At 33.5% G+C, this 21,575-nt stretch overlaps 2 protein-coding genes and 1 pseudogene across 2 annotated transcripts; 1 reads left to right on the top strand and 2 right to left on the bottom strand.

The window, feature by feature from the left end:
• The first annotated feature begins 3,126 nt into the window (after positions 1–3,126).
• On the top strand, positions 3,127–10,074 carry LOC143530458 (sphingosine-1-phosphate lyase-like). Its single transcript, XM_077025991.1, has 14 exons — positions 3,127–3,329; positions 4,964–5,009; positions 5,558–5,709; positions 5,807–5,866; positions 5,961–6,185; positions 6,790–6,931; positions 7,011–7,061; positions 7,141–7,232; positions 7,743–7,885; positions 8,899–9,006; positions 9,098–9,149; positions 9,249–9,395; positions 9,486–9,564; positions 9,842–10,074. The coding sequence occupies exons 1-14, from the start codon at positions 3,127–3,129 to the stop codon at positions 9,962–9,964; spliced, it is 1,623 nt and encodes a 540-aa protein (XP_076882106.1). The 3' UTR covers positions 9,965–10,074.
• A 1,395-nt stretch (positions 10,075–11,469) lies between these two features.
• Positions 11,470–15,656, bottom strand: LOC143530457 (protein LAZY 1-like). Its single transcript, XM_077025990.1, has 5 exons — positions 15,602–15,656; positions 15,450–15,516; positions 13,838–14,508; positions 12,873–13,107; positions 11,470–11,489 (listed from the first exon to the last, which is right to left on the bottom strand). Exons 1-5 carry the CDS (start codon positions 15,605–15,607, stop codon positions 11,470–11,472), a joined length of 999 nt encoding a protein of 332 aa, XP_076882105.1. The 5' UTR covers positions 15,608–15,656.
• Positions 15,657–19,684: 4,028 nt separating this feature from the next.
• On the bottom strand, positions 19,685–21,237 carry LOC143530440 (uncharacterized; annotated as a pseudogene).
• Positions 21,238–21,575: the final 338 nt, after the last annotated feature.

The following is a 21,575-nucleotide window of genomic DNA, read 5'->3' as shown; positions in this document are numbered from 1 at the left end:
AACCGAACCAGTTTATAAACCGAACCGGTTTGGTCAACGAGTGGTCAAAATCAGTTTGACTCAAACCGGTTCGGTTTATAAACCGGTTTAGACACAAGATAGACCGACCTGGTCACGCCGGTTCGGTTCGGTTTATAAACCGGTTTAACCGGTTTTAGCCAGTTTTAAGCCGGTTTTTCTCAAACCGGTTCGGTTTTAAAACCGGTTTGGTAGATCTTAAGGGGACCCGGTCCTGAAACTGGTGGTTTGGGTCGGTTTGGGAACCGGTTTGGGTGAAACCGGTTTTAAACTCAAACTGATTCTGTTCAGTTTGCCTAAAACCGGTCCCAAACCGGTTTTTTTATACACCTCTAGTCGGGGGTATAGCCCGAACCTTGATTACTGATAAGCATAATATAACTTTTCATAAGCAAGGGTTATAGTTAAAGTAATGTTTCTTTTTGAAGAAAAAACCTGGTATAAATGTTTCTTCCTGAAGAAGAAACCTGATATATAATTAATAAATAAACAAAGGGACTAAATTTCCACATGCTTTATACAAACAAATAAATTATCAAGGTTACAGCTATACAAAACAGACTACGAGGTCTGAAGCTAGATCGTTGATCTAGGTAGTTATACAAATGTTATACACGTACTATAGGTCCGAGATAACAATCAATCAATCAATCAAAAAGCTGAAAACAGAAACAGGAATCAGTAACAGAAACTGATTTACAGCCAGGGGTCAGTAACAGAAACTGATCAATATACAAGAATCAGTGTCAGAAACTGATTTACAATCATATAAGGTGAATACGCCCCAACCTTTTATAACTCTTTTAGAGTCTGAACTGTTTACATAGGATTTACGAATCCTTAAAACTTTGTTTACAATAATGAGAAACGGGCATACTCAAATTAAGAGTATACATGTGTCTGGATTCATACATACATGGTGACTCGGAGTTCCTCGAGGCCATGCATATCATCAAACATGCCTCTGATAGTCTACAGGACTGATCAAAGAAATGATATTGTGTATATGATTAGTTGTACATGTACTTAAGGTAATTGTAACCCAATTGAGTTGGGTGCCTAATAAGTATTGTCACAAAGGTATTGTTATTGTTTACACACTGGTATTATTGAGTTAGCGTCATTCACCGGCTGTGTGCTGACGTATTTTTCCCCACATTTCAGGGAACTGTAAAGAATAGAGCTGACAGGCAAGACTGATAAAAGATTGGAGACATAGTCATTAGAGGTGATCTAATGGCTCAGATATTTTATTCAAAATATTATAAAGAATGATATTTTCAAAATATATGTGTTTAAATTATCAAACGGGTATGCAACCCCCGAGATTTTAATATAATAATATTTTATCTGAAAAGACTTCCGCTGATATTTTACAATATCCAAACGGGTATTCTAAGCCAACATTTTATGAATGAATAATATATTTTAAAGACTTCCGCTAATAACCCGCAACTCTGATATATTTAAAAAAAACGGATACTAACTAACGGGCGTCGCACCCAGGCCCTGAGCCGGGGTGTGACACCAAGTTTCACTTGCTCAAGTAGAGTCGTAAACCTAAACAAGTCTATTATTTAATAGTTTTAATCATATGTATAAAATGCATGCTTTATAGTAATTTTATTATAAGTAAAATAGTAAAATGCTACTATCGTCGTCGTAGTTTACTTACTCAGTTTTGTCATTTATGTCCAAAAGGCTATTTTTTAGCATTTCCGTCATCATGGTTTTATTTGCTTGTCATTTCAGTCTAACTCACTAAACCGTTAGTTTTCTCATTTATGTTAAACATAAAGGGACAAACATAAATAAACGAATGTAAATGAGCAAACATGAACGGATGTTTATGAACAAATAAAGTGTGTGCTCGTTTGTTTGTTTGATCATGTCTGTTACATAAACAAACATAAATGATCTACATGTCGAACAATTCACGAGCAATAAATAAGCATTTAGTTCGTTCACAGGACTAAAGCTGAGCTCCAATATGTTGAAAACTAAACAGTGTAGACAAGCTCATACTCGGCTTTAAGGGTGTGTTCAAAACCGGATATTTGAAAATTTGGATATCTGAAAATCGGATATTCAAAATTTGTTAAATATATTAATTAAAAATAATTTAACGAATTATTTTTAAAATATTTCTGATATTCGAAATTTTCAAAAGATTTGACAATTATCCGAAAATCTGCAAAATATCCGAAATATCCTAAAATTATCCATAACTTATAAATAATCTTTATTATTTAATAATTATAAAAAAACATTTCAAATAATTTCGGATATCAAAATATCCAAATATGTTCAAACTAACCGTCATAATCTGAATCTGAAGCCAATGATCTTTAGTCCAATTGGTTAGAATGAGACACCCAAAAAACTATAATTTAAAAGAATGAGGTATTAGGTTCAAGTCCCACTAGTTGTAACCAAACATCCTCCCGTCAATAATCCTAATTGATCGTTCCAGGAAAAAAAAAACTCAAATCCAAAAATTTAAATATTCAGAATCAGATTTTTTTGACACCCCGCTTTAGTTTTTACTCGCCTCGCTTGATTTACTAATCACAACTAAACAGTAGGGATGAGATTGGTACCGACAATCCCGATCCCGAAAATCGCAAATTCTTGGTACCAGCACCGGGGCCGAAATTTTCGGTTCGGTATCGATTCGATACCGGTGTTTAAGCCAAATTTCGCCCGCTTTAGTTTTAACTCGCCTTGCTTGATTTACAAATTACAACTAAACAGTAAGGAAGAGATTGGTACCGAAAATTCCGATCCCGAAAACCGCAAATTCTTGTTACCGGTACCGGGGCTATAATTTTCGGTTCGGTACCGGTATTTAAGCTAAAATTCAAGAAATACCGGTACCATATCAATACCGAAACTCAAAACTTTGTTACCGATTCGGTAAACCGTCAAAATTTGCTCGCGAGCGGTAAAAAACGGCGGAACATTGTCGTTACTTGTTATCATCAATTGGCATCAAATCAAATCTCCATTAAACCCAACGCCTTTACGCAACACCCAAACTCTAAACTCTATTTAATCCCTAACCTATAATAATCCTATTATCCTATCAACTTCAATTACTCATTAATCATGGACTCATCTTCGATTCTTTCTACACTTATTCAACTACGAGCATCCGCTAACTCCTTCTTATCTCAATTCGAACCGCTAGCAATCGCTGTTATTCCAATCGTAACGTTTTTAATTGCACGAATCGTTCAATCGGTTGCTCAAGTGGTCCACGAGAACGGAGTTAAAGCCACGGTTATTAAATTCGTCATGACACTAGTCAAGTAAGTAGATAATATCGTTTCAATATAATTCAATTAGTCCGCCTCTTTTATTTCACACTACTCGAACCGAGCTTAGGCTTGTTTAAGGAGGTTTTTTCAATATATATAAAAATAATTAAAACGCATATAGATTAATTAATTACTAGTTATTAATTAATCTATATGCGTTTTAGTTATTTTGAAAAAAACTCCTTAATGAGCTTAAGCTCGGCTCGAGCTCGTGTGAAGGGCCTTAAATGAGTCAAAGCTTGGCTTAGCTCTGTTGTGTAATGTAAAATTAATTAATAATAAATTCGTCATGAAACTAGTCAGTCAAGTAAGTATTCACGTATTATTATCATGTTTCGATAATTAGATAAGATCATTTCAATTAGTTCGCCTCTTTTATTTCACACTACACAAACGAGCTTGAGCCGAGCTTTGACTCGTTTAAGGCCCTGTGCACCAGCTCGAACCGAGCTTAGGCTTCTTTAAGGATTCTTTTCAAAATATATAAATTAACTAAAAGCGTATATAATAAATTAATTAATAATTAGCAAACGAGCCGAGCTTTATATACCTCGGCTCGTTTGCTAATTATTAATTAATTTATTATATACGCTTTTAGTTGTTTTTATATGTTTTGAAAAGAATCCTTAATGAGTCTAAGCTCGGTTCGAGCTCGTGTGCAAGACCTTAAATGAGTCAAAGCTTGGTTTAGCTCGGTTGTGTAATGTGAAATTAATTAATAATAAATTCGTCATGACACTAGTCAAGTAAGTATTATTATCATTTCAATTAGTTCGAACTTGTTAGTTTCACACTTTAGCTTTGACTCGTTTAAGGTCCTGCTCACGAGCTTAGGCTTGTTTAAGGATTTTTTTTCAAAATATATAAACATAATTGAAAATGTATATAAATTAATAAGTAATAAACGATCCGAGCCGAGCTCGGATCGTTTACCAGTTATTAATTAATTTATTTACATTTTAATTGCGTTTATATATTTTTAAAAAACTCCTTAAACAAGCCTAAGCTCGGCTCGAGCTCGTGTGCAGGACCTTAAACGAGTCAAAGCCTGGCTAAGCTCGGTTATGTAATGTGAAATCAATACTTAGTAGCTCGAGCTCTTTAATTTCACACATTACAGCCGAGCTCGAGCCGAGCTTTGGCTCGTTTAAGATACTAACCAAGCTTAGGCTCATTTAAGGATTTGTTTCGAAATATATAATAATAATTAATAACGTATATAAATTAATAAATAATAAACTACCTGTTCAGCCTCGGATTGTTTACTATTAAATAATTAATTTATTTATTTGCATTTTAATGATGTCTATATATTAAAAAAAAAACACCTTAATGAGGCTAAGCTTGGCCTGAGCTCGTGTTCGAGACCTTTAATGAGTTAAAGCTTGGCGGAGCTCGGTTTGGTAATGTGAAATTAATAAATAATCAACGAGCTGAGCTTGAGCTTGAAAAGTTGACTCACGAGCCGACGCTCAAGCTTTAGTAAAAGAATTCAAAAAGAGCCGAGCTCGAGCCTAGTCAAGCTTGGGCTTGGCTCGGCTTGTTTACACCCCTAGTAGCATCACATATCATCGGTTGTGATTTTGGATAATATCCATTGATATTTGCTTATAAAATCTTAACAGGTTGGTGCCTGGTGTGCAGAGGCACTTTGATGCTGAAAAACAAAAGGTATGGTGCATGTTAAATTGCAGATATTTAGGTTACAGTGTTTAATTTAGGGAATAGTATAGTCATTCATGTGATTTATGTGATTAATTAAGAGTTCATACTTTTCGAGTGATTTATTAGTCATATGATGCACATGCAAGTCCAGTTGTATAATCTTCTAAGTAGCAACTAGTTAGTACTAGCTACTAGATGAATTTAGATTGTAACATGCTAAACCTATGATAATCCAAATGAGAAATTAATTTAGGGATTTAAACTTATTCACCAAAGGGTAAAGTTATAATTTTAAACAGACAAGAATAATCAGGTTGAAACTAGCATCTTAAAGTGAAAAATTTTAAATGGATTTTTTCACCCTAAAATAAGTTGATAATCATCACTTTTCTCCATCAAAATGTTGCAAGTGGTGAAAGTGTAATTATTTGCAGTATTTAAAGTTTTAAACTAAGAATTGCTGCTTATACAATATGAATTGTTGGTTAATATATTTCTGTATGAAAAGGGGAAATTGATTATATTAAAAATGGGAAGCATGTTCTACTACACAGGTTGTTGAAAAATTACAATCTTCTGGTAAATCTTTAAGGGATGGTTGGAAAACCGAGCTCCCAAATACGGGATTAGGAACTAAGGTTCTAGAAGAAATGAAAGACTTAAAACAAAAGGATCCATCTTGGCAGGGCAGATGTTCTGGTACAGTGTATGTTCTACAAACCTTTCTACAATATTATTAGTTTATTATATTTATTTTGTTATTTTTTACACTCGGAACATATTACTTTTTTTTTCTTTTGCAGGTATATTGGAGGAAATGAATCTGAAGGTCACTTTTCGTTAATAAACGAGGCATGTTCGATGTTAGTAAGATGCCATTTTTTAAACTCACATTCTGTTCTATGTTTTAGACCATAAAATCTTTATAATCATTTGAATATTGTATTTTAATTTTAGGTTTGCACATACGAACCCGTTACATTTAGATGTATTCAAGAGTGTTGTGAGATTTGAGGCAGAAGTGGTTGCAATGACTGGTGCTCTTTTTGGAAGTAAAGAAAAGGCATCTGGAGGGAATATATGTGGCAATATGACTTCAGGAGGAACCGAGAGTATATTACTTGCTGTCAAAACGTCGCGTGATTATATGAGGGCGAAAAAGAATATTACACGTCCCGAGATGTGGGTTTGATTCTACTGTTTCAACTAACTTTACCATTTAAGGTGGCAATACGGGTGGGTCGGTGATTCCGTCATGCTGGGTAACGGGTCAAAACGGACTGAGCTGGGGTGGATTGAGTTCGACCCATTTTGTCCATTTTGGGTATTGTAAAGAATTGACGCATTACATATGATAGAAACCATATTATAAAAGTAGTTAGGTACTTTATTTTAATTGAAATGAATTAGGACCAAATGGGCGGGATTGGTAATGGGTTAAAACGGATTCGGGTCAAATTGGTGTTTTAATTTGCTGGTTAAATGGTTCGGGCTGGGTTGGGCCGACTGCCAACCTATCCATTATCCATCCTTTTTGTTCGGAATTTGTGTTTTGTAAATAACTAATGCATTACATATGGTTTTAAAAATTATATTATTAAAATAATAAGGTAGTTTCTCAACTGTACTGTAATGATTTACAATGGTCAGGTTGGGTAACGAGTCAGTTTAAACTTAGTGTGCTGGTCAAACTGGCTGCAATGAGTCAACCCGCTATTAGTAAATAGTTGGCTTTTGACTTAAAATATCCACCTGCAATCTATAAAGTTTTAATTTTTGAGTGCAGGGTAATCCCTGAATCTGCACACTCAGCTTATGACAAAGCTTGCCAATATTTCAAAATCAAGCTGTGGCGTGTTCCCGTGAATAAGGAATTTCAAGCGGATGTTAAAGCTATGAAGAAATATATCAACAAAAACACCATAATGGTACCTACTGATTGTCATATATTCAGTCGCTTTTGATGTGCCTAAATCTTAACAATTCAAACTTTTAATTGCAAATCAGATTGTTGGATCAGCTCCTGGTTTTCCACATGGAATCATCGACCCAATTGAGGTAAAGTCAAGTTTTCGGGTCATTAAATTATTTGAATGATTTGTGCGCTGGTGATCATTTTGGGAGTTATACCTTGTAGGAGCTCGGTGAATTAGCAGTTAAATATGGGATTTGTTTGCATGTAGACCTTTGTCTTGGTGGTTTTGTGTTGCCTTTTGCACGTAAACTCGGGTGTGATTATCTTAGCTTTCTATTCATTACTATTATAATAATTATTGTTATTATTGTTGTTGTTAGGGAAAATTTCGTATATACCCCTACAAACTTTAGAAATGTCATATATGCCCAACCCAAATTTATAATATCATATATTCCCTTAGAGTAGTTAAAATATCAAACTTACCTATTTGGTCAAAAACAATTTAAGAATGACCATTTTACCTTTATTTTTCTAAAACATTAAGATTTCATATACACCCAATTTTATTCTACAAGATTTTATATTTATCCATTAAGAAATCCATTAAGAATATTTTTTTTATTTGTTGGCCTAAAAATGAGATTTGGTTAAAATTGTTGTTGCCGCTACAGTTAAAAGATTATATTTATGACAAGGGTAAAATGGTCATAAACTAAAAGTTCCTTTAAGTTGGGCTATATGATATTTTACAAGTTTGTAGGGTTATATATGAAATTCTCCGTTAATTGTTATTATTAATAGTAGTAGTATTATTATTTCAGGTATCCTATTCCACCATTTGATTTTACTGTCCAAGGAGTGACCTCTATATCAGCAGATGTGCATAAGTATGGGTTGGCACCCAAAGGGACCAGCATAGTTTTATACAGAAATCATGAAATTCGGAAGGTAACTAGTCTATTAAGTTGCAATGTGGTTTCAATTTATTTGAATATGTCACTGTAATTCAACAATTTAGCGTGTCATCTGTTTACAAACTTCTAGTAACACAGGTGAACCATGATTATCTTTTCAAAAAGTATCTAATTTATAATGTTATAACTTATAAATCATATGTGTGTGTGTGTGTGTGAGGATCAAATAAGAACTTAAATATTAGTAAAAACATATGAACTAACCAATGCTTAATGTATGGTTTATATAACACAAAAATTCACACTTTTACTTCTCTATTGAAAGATTTGTTAACTTTTAAGCATTAAAGTCGACCAAATTTCTCAATTTTTTGTTTGTGATAAATATTAATTTTTGGTTGGTTTTTACTCGTCTTACCGATATTTAAGTTTTAATTATATACGTATAAGCTCACATGCTATATGGTGCATGAATTTGGGTTTGAGTTCTTATTATCTTTCCTTGCTTTTTTTCATATTTGATGATGGCTGGCGTGCTGGAATTTGGCTTACTTGTGTATCATTGCGACTTAAACAGCACCAATTTGTTGCTGGTAAGATTCTTTGGGTTTATGCTTTCATAAATCCGGATTTTCGGTTCGGTTTCGATGTTGCATCTAACAAAAACCGGAAAAACTGAACCGAGTTTTTGGATTTTCATTTCTGATCATGAACGTTAAGTATTTATAAGAATTTAACAAGTAGTGTAACCCAAATATTTTAGGCCCAAATATATGATAATCAAATCGTTTATAAATAAAAAGATTTACACCCAAATATTTCAAGCCCAAATAGTAAAACCGAACGGTGAATATTCTGTTTTTGGTTCGGTTTGAGACCAAACCGATAAAGCATAACTCGCATCATATGTTTTTAACTCATTAATGATAAATCATAACCCAAATCGACCCAATTATAAGTAAACAGGTTTAAATTTCCACAATTACGTATGGGCTTGATGTACGAAATGTCGAAATTTGAAATACTTGTGTTTTTTAAAGTGCATTTTATGTTAATACTACAGTTACCGAGTGGTCTGGTGGTCTGTATGTATCTCCAACAATTGCCGGTAGCCGACCTGGAAATGTGATTGCAGGGGCTTGGGCCGCCATGATTTCTTTAGGGCAAGAAGGTCACATATTTAATTTTGATTTTATAATTTAAGCACTCCTTTTACTACATTTTATAAAAGTTAAATAATCATCGTTTTGTATGATTTCAAGGTTACCTTGAACACACAAGAGAGATTATGGAAGCATCAAAGAAAATACAAGGGTATTTTCTCCTCTTTTTGTTATTATTATTATTATTATTATTATTATTAACATTGAAATTACTATTTACCAATCTGCCCATTGTTTGAATGTTTTGTAGCGCGAAAGATATCCCTGAATTGTTTATAATTGGAAGGCCAGATATGACAATTGTGGCGTTCGGCTCTAACGTTATTGACATATTTGAAGTGAATGACATATTGTCCACTAAAGGCTGGCATTTAAGTCCCTTGCAGAGACCCAACAGGTAAATATAGTATTTATTTCGGTTCATGAAATAATAATAATAATATGGAAAATGACATTTTAAATCTTATTGTTATTGTTCATGTTTCAGCATTCATATATGTGTGACCCTTCAACACGTTCCCGTTGTCGATGAATTCCTCAACGATCTTAAGGATTCAGTGCAAATCGTAAGTTTCCAGCTTTTCTTGCCTATTAAGAACTTCCAAATAATTCAAAAACACTTTAAGAACTCTTAAGTAACAATCTTTATATTTATATATTTATTTTATATATTATTATTATTTGAGGGCATTTTTTTAATTTCTTATATGTAATCATTCACATATAATAAATGACAAAGTTACCCTCAAATAATATTAAATGTATGAAATAAATAATTAAAATTGTTAGTTGTTAGGTGTGTGTGTTTCGTCTTACTAGTAAACTGTTCATTGATTCTTTTAGGTGAAAAAGAATCCTGGGCCAATAAGCGGAGGACTTGCACCGATATATGGCGCAGCGGGGAAGATTCCCGATAGAGGTATGGTTAGTGAATTACTGGTAGACTACATGGATAATACATGCTGATATGATATGATATGATTCTTGAGGGTATTTAGATCCAATTCTTTCAAAGGAAAGTGAAAATTGTGTGATGATGATATGTAAACTGTTAATTACAAAGTTTGTTGATTTATATGTAAAAATAATTCTAATATTTGTTGAAAATGAAAACTTTTTTAGTTAAAAATGGAATAATTAATTGGTTCAAAGTTGATTTCAGTGTATTAAAATGTTTATAACCTTTTAAACTGCTTTAATAGTTTAATACTAGTGGTTTTTATAAATTGTTTGTACAGCTTGAATTGAACCAAAGCATGCCGACCGGTTTTGGTTTTGACGGTTTAATGGTCTAGCTGGTCTTTTAGAACATGGGATCGGCTGGACCGGGTCAAACCGTGCAAACTTAAGTGTCAAACTGTTAAAACCTCTAAAACCGATGTTTGGTTTGTCATTTCCTGAATTCATAGTGACCCAACTTAAAATTTTTGTTAAGCTGATCGGATCAAATGAGATCACGAGAGTAGTGTTTGGTATGTATGGAATTATGAATCTCTACACCCTACTAAATTAGGGGCGGAGGACGGATGACACCGGTGAACAAAAATATTTGTATGTACTTTTTGTAGGATGATGGCACCAATAAAAACTCTAAAAACCGGCTGTCAAAAATTAATGATAATTTTCTTTGGTTTGGTCATATTTACATTAGCGGGCGCTCACAGGTTCAAACCTATACAATTGGGTACTTTGTTATTATTATTTTTTGGATTTGACTTAGATAGTTGCTTCCTATTTCCTATAGTTGCTTTGTATTTTGATAAGAGACCGATTCGAGATGGTCAATATCCCGATAGACCCGTAGAGTGGGTTAGGCTCCAAGAAAATGAGAGAAGAGAAACCGAACTTGAGACAATTTTCTGATTATTTTTCTTATTCTTTTTCTTAAACGAAGAATATAATTTATAGAAAAACTAAAGCATAAAACTAGGAAAAGATAAAACACTAAGGAAACGCAATTAAAGTATACCAAGGAAACTAAATAATAGATAAACTTAATTCATATATATTAAACTTAAATAATATTTATTATCGTATCATATTTCCTATATTTTTTTAGATTTCATTAAGATGACGAGTACACGACTGACTTATCACACGTTGTTCACATGCGATAACTATGTAAAAACTAAAAAATAACTTAAGAAAGTTGCTCCAAGTTTCTTTAAATCTTTTGAAGAACATATGCTTACATGAAAAATATAAAAAACTTCATGAAATCCACATAAAAGACTGCACAAATTCAAGTATCTTAAGGAATATAAGTTAATCATCATGCATGGCTCATGCATTTGATAACCATATACCCTTTTATTCTTACAATGCTCATATAACACTTGTCATTATATTACTTACCAAAAGGAAAACAAATCACACTCACAATATATTTTGCTTCTTCCAGCCCACTTTCAGCCAATTACAACCTTGCATTCCACTTTTTTTTTTGTTTTTTTTTCTTCATCTTTTGGCTTCTACAGTTCCAGCACCAAGTCTACACATGAAATACCAATCATGTGTCATGCTAAGCAGTTAATGCGGAAAAATATCGGATATCGGTCGAGGACCGATATTTGAGATATCGGTTATCGCGGTGAGATATCGGTGGGATATCGGTAATTTTAATATCATGCAGAATATATATATATAGCACTTTAACACTAACAATACAGTATATTCTCCTACAATTAACAAATTATCCTTTTGCAACTTGTAAAACACTAACAGTTGTAGCAAGTGGGAACCGATTAAGACTCAAAACACCAACATTAAACATTAAAAGTTGAAAATTAAGACTTAAAACACTAATATCGGGAATATCGGTGAAATATCGGTCAATATTGCTGATATTATCGGTACCGATATTTTGACCGATATTTCATATAAGGACCGATAACCGAGATACCACCGAGATTGACTGCATAAGTGTCATGAACAAATATGAAAATATAAGATTGCTTTTGGTTAGAGTTTTATGCATACAGTAATACAGAGTTGGTTCCATACAAAGCCAATTTCAGATAATAAACTGTTGGAATCGTATAAATACATGTACATAAAACATACGTAACTGAAAACATTTTCTCTTTTTTCTAGCCCACTATTCTAAAACGACTATTTACAAGTGCTTATGCGTTTCTTGTCGTTCTACACTAAAAATATATGTAATGAATGAGCCCCGATACTTATGTATGTACGTATGGGGGCGCGGTGAGGATCCTAAGAGAACTTTTTGAAACTGAGAACTTTGAGAACCATTTTGAACCACAAAAAAAACCCCTTAAAAATTATAAAACGAAGAAAAACGAAAATTTTTTAAAAGTAAAAAAACCAAAAATTTTTATTTTTCATCCCGGTTTCAAAAGAAAAAACCTTAATTATACACATATGTATTTTTTTTAATTTAATCTCAATTTACATAATGCACACATATGTACATTATCATTTATCTTAATTGTACATATGTGTATAAAGAATAACACGTATAACATTAAAATATACGTATTATACATATATGTATAATTTTGCTAAACCGATATTTTTTTTTTATTTTTTTATAAAACCGGGATGAAATATAAAGATTTTTGTTTTTTTTACCTTTTTTATTTTCACGTTTTTTTTTGTTTTATAAATTTATAATTTTTTTCATTTTTCTTCAAAAAAGTTTCTTTTGTGGTCCAAAATGATTCGGGCGTTCTTTTTGGAATAAATAATGTGATAAAGTAAGAAGTGTATATTTCACTTCAACATCAAAGGTGCATATGCATTAGACAATGGACTATCAATGTCATATTTTGTAAAAATAATATTATATTAAAAATACTAAAATCTATATGTTTTATATGAAATAATAGATGGTGGATGTTTGGATACTTACAGTCAGCATCTGACTTAATCCAGCATTCTCTGTTCCCATCTGAATCAGTCACACAACATCCAGATGGCATGTGGCCAACAGTGCAGTTTGCACTCTTTTTAGTAATATCCACCATAGGAAATATAACATCTTCAGACAACATGTTGCCTTCTGTAACATGTTTTATATTATTTTCAAACTTGGGTTCAACCGGATGTCCTTTAGGGTGAACCTTCCTATGAAACATTTGTAAAATCTGCATATATGTTCCACATAACATGTTAGAAATGTAACCGAATAATATTAAAGATCTGCATACCTTAGGCATGTAAATGAGCAGTGAACTATTCGGTGGGAGGTTCGTTTATTTAGTAAGCGAACGAACCTCAACATGATTATTAGACTGTATAATTAGTGTGAGCCCACGACCACTAGGTATCTAGGGTTTAGGCCCATGGGCTCAAGCTAATAATATAGTCTACTAATAACTTTTTTGTTCATTTAGTTTAAATGAACGAGCGTGAATACAAGTCTTGTTCAGTCATTTAAATTAGTTCGTTTTTTAGCAAATGAACGAACATGAATGTAACTTTTTTGTTCATTTAGTTAAACAAATGAATATGAATGCATGTTCTCGTACTCTCGTTCATTCGCTTATGTTCATTTATGTTTGTTAATTTACATTTTTTTAAGCTCGTTAATATATTCATTTAAGTTTTTTAGGCCCATTACAATTTAATCTTAGTTTTAATAACTGTTTAGGCCTACATATTGTTGTTCACATTTACTTTTAACAGTTTTAGCTAATTTACATACGTTCGTTAATGTATTCATTTAAATTTGTTTACGTTCAAGAAATTTTTGTTTATACTGTTAACAAACCACAAAACGAATACGAACAAGAAACCTTCATTCGTTTAATTGTTTGTGTTCGATCATTTGTTCAGTTAAAGTTAAACAAACGAACACGAATATGACTAGTATACCTTGCGCGACGGCTTTTTATCCCCCGTGGAGTGCTTAGAGGAATGTGTTCTTCCTTTAAGTATCTTCTTCATCAAGCAAACAGCAGACTTTTCGCTTTCTTTCTCTTTAATCTTTTCGGTTTTAATATTTTTTCCTTCATTAATAACCTCTACAACTGGTTTAGTCTTTTGAAACAACTCTCCAAGTGATGTCCTATGCTCCTTTTCTTTCTTTGCTGTTACTGGCACTGCTACTGTTTCCGACAACTCAATAACCGAACCGAACAAATAATCTTGCAGCGGACAAACCACCGCTCCACTTTCCCTACCTTCGGGTTCCAAAACCTTCTCCAACTCATCATTAATGAGCTTTAGTTCATCTTCTGTCGGTTCGGTTTCTTGACTTTCTTCCTCAATATTATAAGTGGAAAAAGTTGGTGTTTTCGGTTCATTAGTGCCTGTTTCTGCAGCTAGGGTTCCTATTGCAAGGAACCCGTGAAACAGTTCAGAGAAAACAGCAGCCGATTCTTCTTCGGCTGCTGTTTGCTTTGCGGTTTCGATGCATGTGAACGATTTACGAAACTGCCCTTCTCGTTGCGGTTTGGTTGAAGTCTTTGCGTAGTAGTGTGATTTGGGGTAGAGTTGTATGTCGTCGAATGACGGCTGGCCTGGAAGACATGAGCAAGAGTTCCCTGATTGGGTAACAAGTCATAACGAGTTCAGGTTAAAATGGGTCATTTTTAGTATCTCTAGTTTCTTTTTTATTTTAATATTGGTATTATTTCAACAATATTCCTAATCTTTGCGTAAAAAGATTTAGAGGGTTGTATACGTTAAAAAGAGACTTTGGATGACTTTAAACCTATTTGACATGAACACAACCCGTATCAAACTATTTATGGGTAAATAAGTTGAAATTTCCACCTCTAAATATTAGATATGTTTACGGTCCGGTTCGGCAAGTTTTGAAGAAAATTTTCGGCCAGGCCATTACCTACGGTTTTGAGAAAATACAAACCGAACGGGCCAGTTTTCATGGTTTGACGGTTCGGTTTTTGTGGCTTTAAACAAAATAATATTTTTTTTGAACCATAATTTTGTATTAAGTTTAAAAAGATGATATTTGTGATATAAAATATTACATAACTTTATATTCTTAAAAACATAAAAATAATAATAAATGTTAAACGACCGTAAACTGTCAGACCGTTAAAACCATTCAAACAAGCCAAACCGGCCAACTTTCTTCGATTTGGAGTCTTGTATAGTTTGCAATGTATTATGACTATTATCTAAGAGTCACATAATTTGATATTGTAAGTTGTTATTTTATGCTTGTGTAAAGAAAACTTAGAAAATCATAAAATGCGAGAAAAACGAGTCTTAACACCTCGAGACATGACATGACTCGAGTTAAATACGAGCCGAATATGATCTCAAGTGAATGCTGTATTCAAATAGGGTATGTTTTTTTATAGATTTATAAATTGCAAAACATTGTTTATCATTATATCTTATTAATCCAAAAGGTATATTATTATGTATATCATCAAAATTTAAAATTTTTGTTGTATTCTTTTTAATCACCCGTGTATCACACGGGTTCTAACCTAGTAAATGAATAATAACGTACTTGGAGCAAATTCTGTCGACGGCTCATTGTTCGTCTGCCTAAACTTATGCTGCATCCAGTCAAGTAACTGAAACAAAGATAGTCAAGCATGAATCATTATAAGTTTATAACTATATAACAATATATGATTTTCTAAATATTTAAAGCATTACCTTCATTTTCAATCCTCTAGAGAGCTTAGTGAATAATAAGATATATGATAATGAGAAAGTATATGAAAGGTTCCTATTTATTATGATATTTAGTAGGTTTATGAAGTTCCAATTCATGGCTTTTAGACAAGAACATATAGAAAGTAACAAAGTTAAGGGGCTGGATGCATGTGCAAAAGATCAAATAATTTGGTCAAATAGTCAATGGTTAATTAACCACCTTTACTTTATGTTTTGACATATTATGTGATGTGTTGTAATATGCATGCATTTGTGAGTTGATCCTAGGTTTTGTGCAGTGTATTTGAAATTTGTCAAGAGACATTTCATGAATGTTACATTAGGTTGTGGCGGTGGTGATGAGAGATGGAACTCGTTGTTCGAACGTGCTAATTTATGGGTTGCGAATTAGGGGTGTAAACGAGCCAAGCCCGAGTTGAGCTTGTTTTGACTTATGAGGGCTCGAGCTCTTGTTACTTTGTTAGTTGTTTTTCAAGCCTGGGCTCGACTCGTTTATTATTTATTAATTAGATTATGATACGTTTTAAATTTTTATTTTTTATATATTTTGAGAAAAACTTTAAACGAGCCTAAGCTCGGCTCAAGCTTATGTAGTGCCTTAAATGAGACAAAGCTCATCTGGGTAATGTAAAACTAATAAATAGAAGTCTAAATGAGATAAAACCTAAAAACACACGACGCTCGTTAAGGCTTGACGAGCCTAAACGAGCTTCCCATACAAGGCTCGGGCTCGATAACTAAACGAGCTTCATTTGAGGCTTGGGCTCGGCCAGTGGCGAAGCTTGGTTGAAAACGCCAAGGGGGATGGACTCAAATTGTATGGAAATTTTCATAAACGGGGGGGGGGGGGGGGGGGGTCCACTCCTGGCTCTCAGTGAGCTGCGTCCATGGGCTTGGCTTGAGCTTGAAAAACTCGGCTCTTTTCGAGCTTTTTATCGATTTGAGCTCGACTAGCTCGCAAGTAGCTCGGCTCGTTTGTACTCCTAGTTAGAATGAAATGATCGAAATGATCTCTATGATTAGGTTGATGGTAACATGAATAATTAAATATTTGAGCTTGTACTTGTTTAATGTTTAAAGATACAACTTCATGGTAATTTGGATGCATTTATTTTGAGCAATTTGGTCGGATCAAGTATGGTCCTACATTAATGCATAATTTTACTTTGTTTACAAATAAAATCAGAACAATACAATTTAATGATCATCATCAATATATTAATATATTACCTTTTTTAAAAGGGTTGTGAATCCGAAAACAGACATGTACCTTCTATTCATGGATTGATCCATTTTTAGAATCTTATATTTTGGTAATTTTACCAATATGCTTAGTCAAGTGGTGAATCGATATCAAAGAACGAAACGAATTACAAGAACGGTATTGCATGACTCCCGAGTGTTTAATTACAATGCAAACGGTTGTATAGACTAACCCTAACTTGTTATCCAAGATATTACCAAATCTAATTACAATGTAATTAGGAAAGCTAACCAACTATGTCTGACTTGTTTATATTGGTCCCCCAAGTTCACCAACTTGTGACTTGGGGTCTAAATTTACTAACCCTAGGAACTGTCAAAATTGTGACTTGTGACTCTGAACTCAGTCAAAATTGTCTCAGTTTGTAAACAAGCCGAGCCAAGCTGGCTTGGTTTGTAACTATACTGAGATTGAGACAGGTTAGCTCGCTTAAGCTTGCCTTGGCTCGGCTCTTGATACTCCTTAAGATTAGGATTCGGAGATGGCAAAATGGTGGGTTATCTAGAAACATTTTTCATGATAATATTAAAAAACAATAATAATACTAATATAATAATAATAATAACAACAACAACAACGTTATATATGGTTACGAAAATTTATTAATACCATAACTTGTTTTACACATTAAAAATACACTTTGAGCGACTTTCAGTCCTTTTGATCCGCGCTCTTTTCAACTTCTTTCTAATGTATAGCTCATCCGGCCAGTTAGAGATTAAACAAGACCCTAAACAACTTATTCAAATAGCATTTGCGACCTTTGCTAAGATATCAATATTAAACATGACCAGAAAAAACTTTCAAGAAAAAAATGTATTGACCTTCGACGCGCTCCCTTTTCTTACGTTAGAGATTAAAATAATTTGAGTATGACGCGTGGGCCGAACTAGACATATATGTGAATGTGAGGGTAGGAATCTCAAGAAATGATTGATAAGCTTCTCTTCTGTTTGTCTATTCTTGTTAAGCTTGGTACCAAGTCCACTAGTTCATGTTGATGATAATATGATATTAGTGTTTAAAGCTAAAATACAATGAGAATAGGAGCCCCAAATAAAGGTAAGCCAATTGTACCATCAAATCTTCATCATAAGCTCTAAGCGGGTCCCACGATAGATCAGCCCGTCCTTATTATTTACATCCTGGATATTGAAGATTTTATTAGACGGGGCCTGTCAGACCAAGAACGATTGCGTAATATTTAGGGTTGAACCCATTTGAATTATCTCCAGTTGGTGATCAGATTGGTTAAAATGTTAATTGGTTTTATAAAATGGTTGATATTGTAATAATATAGTTTTATAGCTAACAAATCCTAATCGTGTGCGGCAATCGTAAAAAGGAATGAACATCATTTTGGGCGGTAAAAACTTAGTTACATGTTTCGACCTGTTACCTATTAGTCAAAATTTAAACGTGTTTATCATAATTCTTTAGGTTGATAAAAAAATCTTAAGTAGCACATATTGTAACTTATTTCATAGTTTATGACACATTAATGTTATGCCCTACAGTTGTTGCTTTCTCTGTGGAATATATGTTTTATAGTTACCTAATATTATGTCCATAAGCTACTAAATGCCTGTCTATCACTACACTATGAATTGTCACGCCCCATGAGGCCCATCAGCCCATATAATTAGTGTATACGCGTAGTACAATAAATATCTCCAAACATATAGTACAATGGCATGTTGATGTGCCGACGACGGTTAAGGCTTGGGATATTATAGTCTTAGGTTTGAAATATGACTCAGTAGTGCTTTGGAAATGGTAGTGGGTATTTTTCTTGATGGTGTTCTTGGTGAGTCCGGACTGGAGCATCAAAAACAATATGAATCGTTGACATCTTGTCTCGGGAAAGCCCACTCGAATATTGATCGTATTTCGTACGTCGCTAAAAAACAATAATTCAAGGCATTTGATTAATATACATATAATTTTAAACCTTTTATATATTTGAGAAAAAAAAATGGTGGTTCTATTTGAATTTGTAATGGGATTAGCAAATGATTCATAAAATCAATTAGGGCATCCGTAATAGGTATGTCGACCTCACGAACTTCAAATACAATAAAAATGAGATGAAAGGGGTACGTTTAGCATTGTCCATTTTATATCAACATAAAGATAAAAAAGTGTCCATTTTTCCTCACTTTCTAAACACGTTAAAACTCCGCGATTTTCTTTATTAGCGTGTGTGCTGCATTTCTTGCATTGATTTGATCATATATGTTAATGCGTAGGAGAACTTATTGTCAATCGGCCATGTACCTAATTACAGCATTGCCATCTATACACACACTGACTGGCATCTAATTCCACGTTATTTCTAACAGCCGATCAGAGAAGTTGGGCGAGCGCTTTGACCAAAATTTTTTTCAAAGTTTGCCCTAATATTGGCCATTACCAATAATTTTCAAAGTTTGATCTCCCTAATGGTTAGAGCGGGGTGCCCGAATAACGTTCAAACGGTCGTTTTGATTAATAATTTTCGAAGGGTTAACTTTTTTTCTTTTTTTTTTGGTTAAAATGGTCGTCTAAGTATTTTGTGAACGGTCGTTTAATGATGTAAAATCAAATGCGGTGGTGTAGCTAGCACAACCCTTACTCATCATGTATGATTGCATCAGAACTATAAAGCAACTCCCTGAAGACTCAAAATTGTCACATATACCCCCCTAAACTTTTAGTTTCCAAAATGTAAAAAACAATATAAACAAAAAGATGTAACAATGAACTCAAAATAATCAAGAAAACAAGAACATAACTGAATAGTAACTAAATTAACTTCATTACTCAAACTTCTTATCTTTGGTTTCATTTTGATTTTTGTCAGCTGCCAACTTTGCTTCTGTCTCATATCTCTCCTTGAAATGTACCTCAAATGCTCTTGGGAGAAAATATGGAATCAAAAATGCAAATATATTTATTGAAAAATTTGCCACTGCTAGACTCATCCCAAACCAACACCATGCAATATCCTGGTCCAATCAAAACATGACACGTTAGCATCTGCGGGTTCTTGAAACCGGACTAGACCAGACCAGTTACTTGGATGGGGAACTTGCTACATAACCGGTTAAATCTATATACTCATTTATATACTACTTCTGACTTCATATTTTGTTTATCCTGGTTCTCATATTTTGTTAACAATGCGAATTGTTTGTTAACACCACAAATTTCTTTGTTCAATTGTAAAATCGCACCAAAACCACTATTCTCGGACCAGACTAACTACTAGTCAGTCATATGGTAACCGGCTACATAACCGGTTAAATGTTAAATAAATCTGAACCGGACTGGCTTAAAAGATTTACTAAATTTCATATATTGATTTATTTACCAGTTCAAACTTGCGTATTTTATTTATTTCATATTACATATTTTGTTAACATTGCAAATTCATACCAAAACCAGGTAGGGTATGTCAGATGGTAAACATAGTAATCATAACCGTTTAAATCCATCTTAATCAAACCAAACTCTAAAAATATAAATAAAAAAGAAAAATATAATTTTCAAAATCTCATATATTGATTTAGTTCCTATCTCCATATGTACTATATTCTAGATTTAACAAATCATTTGTTAACACTGAAAACTCTTTGTTAAATTGTAAACTCTCAATAGCAAAATAGCTTCACATTTTTATTTTTAACTTAAATAATTAACCATAAAAGCTTAAAATATCAATTCATATAAGCTTAAATATCAATACATAAGCTTAAATATAAGCTTAAATATCAAATGCATATAAGCTTAAATAATTAACCATACAAGTTTAAAAAAGACCATGCACTACACAGGTGGAAAATATCAATACATACCTGAACACGCGCATTTTCATCGAGCGATTTATGAACCCAAACATCTTGTATCCAATCCAATATCACAAACAACCTCCTAACCGTATACAACATCGGCACCAACGCTCTAACCGGGGCTAAAAACAACGACAGCCCACTAAAAACATTCTCGGTCAATATTTGAAACGACAACAAAAATAACTGCGGTGTCGCGGATCTAACCGCCTCATTGTCACCCTTAGCAAACCCTCCTAACACAAAGCTAACGGTAAAAACAGTCTAATAACAGTCCCAACTAATGAATAGACACGTAACATTGTGTTAGGTTGAATAATAATATTATTATTGTTATTTTTATTATTATTATTGTTCTTATTTTTCGCGGCTCCAGAAAAAGCGAGCCGCGACAGAATAAGGAGGTATGCAGTTGTGACCACGGGGAACACTAGGTCGAATAATGGGACTAGGCCGATGGCGGAAAAGACCATGACAAATGCGACGAGTTGGAGTTCGATCCAACGGATGGAACCCATCATGTTAGGGGGCGGCGGTGGTCCGCGGCGGGTTTGGGTGGCTCTAAGCCGTGAGCCACCGCTAGTTGTACACCGGACATGTTTTGTTTTTAAGTAATGATAATTAAGGTGGTGAGGTTTGGAGTAAGTGTGAATGGTTAAGGGATAAACTCATAAACATGTTTTTAAGGAAGTGTTTTGAGAGAATTAAGGATCTGTTTGGACACGTGGTGGCATTGGAAGTTGTGTTAATGTACTATGTTGTTGTACATGTAAATAGGTATGTTGGAACATGTTAACAAGCCTTTAAGATCATGTTTTGTGTAATGAGTATCTCGGATACCTTTTGTGGAAAAGAAGTT

This window comes from Bidens hawaiensis, unplaced genomic scaffold (genome assembly GCF_021521415.1).
Source record: "Bidens hawaiensis isolate Kalapana, Puna unplaced genomic scaffold, B.hawaiensis_p1.1 tig00008946_1, whole genome shotgun sequence".
Taxonomy (NCBI): domain Eukaryota; kingdom Viridiplantae; phylum Streptophyta; class Magnoliopsida; order Asterales; family Asteraceae; genus Bidens; species Bidens hawaiensis.
Note: the sequence above shows the minus strand (reverse complement) of the source record. Positions and strands in the feature narration are given on the sequence as shown.